Source organism: Drosophila persimilis, unplaced genomic scaffold (genome assembly GCF_003286085.1).
Source record: "Drosophila persimilis strain 14011-0111.01,24,50 unplaced genomic scaffold, DperRS2 tig00000520-arrow-pilon, whole genome shotgun sequence".
NCBI lineage: Eukaryota > Metazoa > Arthropoda > Insecta > Diptera > Drosophilidae > Drosophila > Drosophila persimilis.
In genome coordinates, this window is record NW_020825317.1 from 5193668 (window position 1) to 5198328 (window position 4661).

At 49.0% G+C, this 4661-nt stretch overlaps 1 protein-coding gene across 1 annotated transcript; it reads right to left on the reverse strand.

Moving 5' to 3' along the window:
* Nucleotides 1-3562: 3562 nt before the first annotated feature.
* Nucleotides 3563-4376, reverse strand: LOC6603769 (the record flags this gene model as incomplete). The annotated part of the gene is made up of 2 exons (XM_026990158.1): nucleotides 3563-4056; nucleotides 4088-4376. Coding segments are annotated over 2 exons (783 nt in total), but the record flags the coding sequence as incomplete, so codon positions are not given.
* Nucleotides 4377-4661: the final 285 nt, after the last annotated feature.

A 4661-nucleotide genomic window follows, 5' to 3' on the forward strand; every position in this document is an offset into this window, starting at 1 on the left:
GGGCGATAGATTCAGCGACTACTCTAGGCCCCGCGACGCGACCCCCGACCTCCGCGGGCCCATCAACACCGACGAAGAGGACAGTCCCGATGAAGACACCAGTCGCCATGGGACCACTACCCCGAACGAGGACCCCAAAGCCGACGAACCCATGGAAATTGATGACATCAACACAACGCACCCCGACGCCTGAGGTGTACGAGCTATCTGCTGCCGAGTACGCCGCCCGTTGGACGGTGGCTCCGCCAGAGTGGACAACGAACACCGCCAACCGAATCCTGCCAACGTCTCTAATCCAGGAGGTACTGTGGCGACTAGAGCCGCGGGTTCGGACCCTGTTCGATAGTTGGTGGTTCGAGCAAAGGTACAGGATCCACCGCCGCACACCCGACGCACGAGTCTTCGTAACTCTCGTCGGGGAAGAAAGGGGAGGGTGTAACGAAACTAAAAGGTTTCGATACAATCCGTCCCCCGACTTATAATGAGAGCATCGCACCACACCCCGCAACCGACGCCCCCTCTCCGCAAGCAACCAACACGCGCCAACTCCATAACGATGACCAAAGACATCAGGTCACGCGAACTTTCCCCACTCCAGGCCAAGCCATCGGCCGAGTGCGGTCTTCCGGGTTCATCGACGGAGGAAAGTCGACGCCGCGAAAATCTTCGACGATCACCAAGAACGGCAAAGTGCACCCCGACGCGGAAGTGCATTTGTCAAACCCGCAGACCCAGCAATACGGGCCTATACAAAGACGGCGACGAGAACCAAAGGAAAACTTACGCAGAGACCCGGTCCGGAGTACAGACGCGGTAGCCGGAACTCACGAGAAGACAGCGGCGACGAAGTAAAATAAGTTCATTTAAACCACTAATAAGTACAATAAAGTGTCAAATTATCGAAGTAAAAACACCCGATTGCGTAAGTTCACTCCAATTAGTCGACGCACCGACGCCACCCAGCCCTGAGTCCACGCAGCCGTTTCGTATGCACGACGAGCGTCGCCCATTCTAGCCCGATCCGCCCCTCTACGATAGGCCGCCCCCGACGCCGCCCTTACGGTTCCATCCAATTTCTAAAAATTTCTTGTGGATTGACCCCTGGACGGGACTGAGCTTACCTCAGCCTGAAATAGGTCCATCACAAGACAAATCCTCCGAATTCACGGCACGTATCATTTACTGTGGCGCTTAAAAATACAAGAAAGATTTCAGTTTTACCCAAAAAAAGAAACCTAACTTTTGTTTGATTAGGCTTCTATTTTTAAGCCGTAGAAGCAGAAAAAGCTGCGCATTCCGCAGTAGAATTGTTCAAGTTCCCATCCAACTGCACGGAAACCCCCGCAACCCACGCAACCACCGCACCACTGGATCACCCTGATGCTGCACGATTAGTGAAGAAATTATAAAGAAAAACGCCGCAAAAGTTTGTTCTTTACAATGCTCCGTTTAATTCCGACACGTATATTTACATTCCTATATTTCGTTTACTTAAGATCAGAAACAAAAAAATATATATACGTCCAACTTCACGATGTGCTTGCCACGAAGGAAAAAATTAACAAGGGCTCAGTTCCTCTAGGACTGCGGTATTTATACCTTTTTGTCGCTGCGCAGTGCAAACACACACAATCATGGAAGCAGAACTGCTCTACACGAGCAGTGCTGCCAGAAATTCAGAGCTAGATTCAAAAATAAATCGCAAAAATGGCTAAAACTGAAAATAAATACACTTAAAATTAGACAAAGACCCCTGGAATAAAAAATGCTGTGGTTTTTTTGATTTTGGTTATTTTAGCGATAAATTAACAGATATGTGCAGATATTAAGAATAGCCCAACAGAATAGATCCAATAATTTGTATGCAAAAATAAAATCCAGACGAGAAGAAATATACATCTAAGGCTAAAATAAAAGCTGAATGTATTTAAATAAAATACTAAATTGCTTGTAAAAGCATTTTGAAAATTTTATAAGCCATTTCTAGCTATGTCTTAAAATATGCTCAAATGGCTGCACTGTACACAAGCTCTCGGTGTGCTGGCGCTGCTACATAACTGTATATGTACGTATGACGTACATACATAAATATAAGCGAGAAAGAAAACGTTCGGGTTCGTGCGAGGGGAGGAGCGAGCGATAGAAATACATGCTCTCGTTTGGTTGCTGTTCTGTCTGGTAGCAGCGCAGAGGCAAAATTAGGGACTTCACATTCTCTAACAATTGTTATGTTGTTGTAATTTTTGTCGTTTGCTTTGCCATCTTTCTGCCCGCTGGACGACAGGCTCGGCAGAGGTCGTGCGCCGCCGCATCCGACGCAGAACCGTTTGGAATATTTCTATCTCTCTCACGCCTCTCTCTTTGCATGCTTCGTTAGCTTGCAGCATGCGGAAGTGAGAGAGATAATCTGCCATCGCGTTGCTGGTAGCTTGTTGGCACACAAAACGAGGGGGAACGTTGTGAGTTGCTGCGGACACTGCAACTCTACAGTTATACCCGATACTAAGTCAGTATGGCTCTCCTCCGGCAGACGCCGCTAATATTAAACGACACGACAACGAGTGCGTGCGAGAGAGACAGAAAATCAGTCTGAGCGTGACGTCGGGCGCTGCGTAGCCAGTGCAAGCCAGTGCAGCCAGATTCAGCTATCTGATAGATATGGTCATTATCTATGATTTTGCGTTTTTAGTTTTCTCGTATCCTCAATATTGTGGATGCAACGCCCTTTGTGGGGGCGGAAGGGGGTGGGGCGAAATTTTGAGATATGCGTTTTATAGTGAGATCTAACAGGAGTGCGGATACTAAATTTGGTTACTCTAGCCATAATAGTCTCAGAGATTTGTGAATATCCCCAGATTTGCATCCTTTGCTGGGGCGGAAGGGGGTGTGGCGAAATTTTGAAACAAACTCGTCTCGGTCCGATATATTAGGAGTGTGGATACCAAATTTGGTTGCTCTAGCTTTTATAGTCTCTGAGATCTAGGCGCTAATGTTTTACTCTAAGCAAAGCCGCCTATGCTACGTGTGTGTTAGAGAGAGACAGGGCGAGATAAAATGAAATTGTTTTCTTGATGCTGCTATAATAATAATACGAGAATAATACTCATTTTGAGTATCGGGTAAACCGAAGCGTAGTTGCCTCTCAGATTTGATTAAGATTTTAAATGAAGAAAATTTGAACGTTAGGCCTTTTTATAGATTTAATTGCAATGAAAAGCCTGAAAAATGCAAATAGGAGGCGGCTCTTATTTGCATATTGGTTAATCAAAGCAATTAAACAAATTATCGGTGATTCAGAATCTTCCCGATATATTAAGTATTAATGTTAATGTTGACGGGCTTCCATTATTTAAAAGTTCTCGTGCACAATTGGGGTCTATTTTTATTAGAGTAAACAAATTAAGCAAATTTCCGGTCTTCCCCAAAGGTATTTTTGCGGGTCACAATAAGCCATTTAATTCTGAAGAGTTTTTGTCAAAGTTCACAAATGAGTTGTCCGATTTAAAGGCAAATGGCCTCACCATTCGAGCTGTTGTTTGCGATGCTCCTGCAAGAGCATTTGTTACAGGCACACCTGCTGATGAGTGGCTGGTGGTGGCGGTGGCAGCAGTGCCACAGAGGGTGGCGGCGGAGGTAGCGCCGCCGATCGCATGTGCTGCATATGGGCCTGCGGTGCCATGTGCTGGAACATGTTGCAGTGCTGCTGCTGCTGCTGTTGCTGCTGCTGGTGGGCAGTGAGGTGGTGCTGCTGTGGCTGGGCGGGATTCACATCGGGCGCTGTCTGCAGTATGATCTCCGGCTCCAGGTTGAGGGCCATATCCTGATCGTCCTGCGTGTGCTGCTGGCCCCGTAGCGCTGCCAGAGCAGCCGCCTGGGCAGCGGCCATGGCCGAGGCGGACACATCTTGGCCGTACTCCTGCTTGATGCCGTTCGGGCCCGCGTACAGCGTGGCACTCAGGTTCTGGTGGAGAATGGGGTGGCAAAGCTGCGGCATCAGCGTGACGCTGGTGATGGGCAAGGCGGGGTACGCGAACGACCGCGGCTGCTGTTGTTGTTAGTTGCTGGCCCTGGGAGGTTGGCGGTAGACCAACATCGGGCTTGACAACAGGCACTGGCTGTAGTATGGCCGCGAACTCGGGCGGGAGCTGTGAGGGATCGGTCACCAGGTATCCCTTCTTGCGGTCCTTGCGTATCTTGTCACGCAGCTTCTCGAGCTGCCGGAAGGCCTCGTTCGCCCTCCGCGCCTTCTTTCTGTCCCGATCGCGCTCCTGCTCCAGCCGCCGGTACTCGCGATTCATGCGCTTGATATGCTTCCTCTCGCGATCCCTCTCCCGCTGTATCATCTTCAGCCGCAGCTCCTCCTTGGAAACGGCAAGCTGGAGACACACTTTATGGCCAAAATGGGGAAGTGGATGACCCCCGAAGAGGAGGCACGCTAAAAGTTCATCATGCGTTAACGGGATCGCGCCCTTTCTTAAAATGAAGGGTAATGAAGACTTTTTAATTATTTTGGCTGTGGTTCAACAGCAAAAGCCCACAACAGCAACGGCAGAAGAAAAACTCGGAAAACTAAAGCGAAGTAACGACGCGCCAGCAGCGAGAAAGAGAGACAAAAGTCACCGACGCAGCGTAGACGCCGAACGACGGCGCCAGCCCTCTGC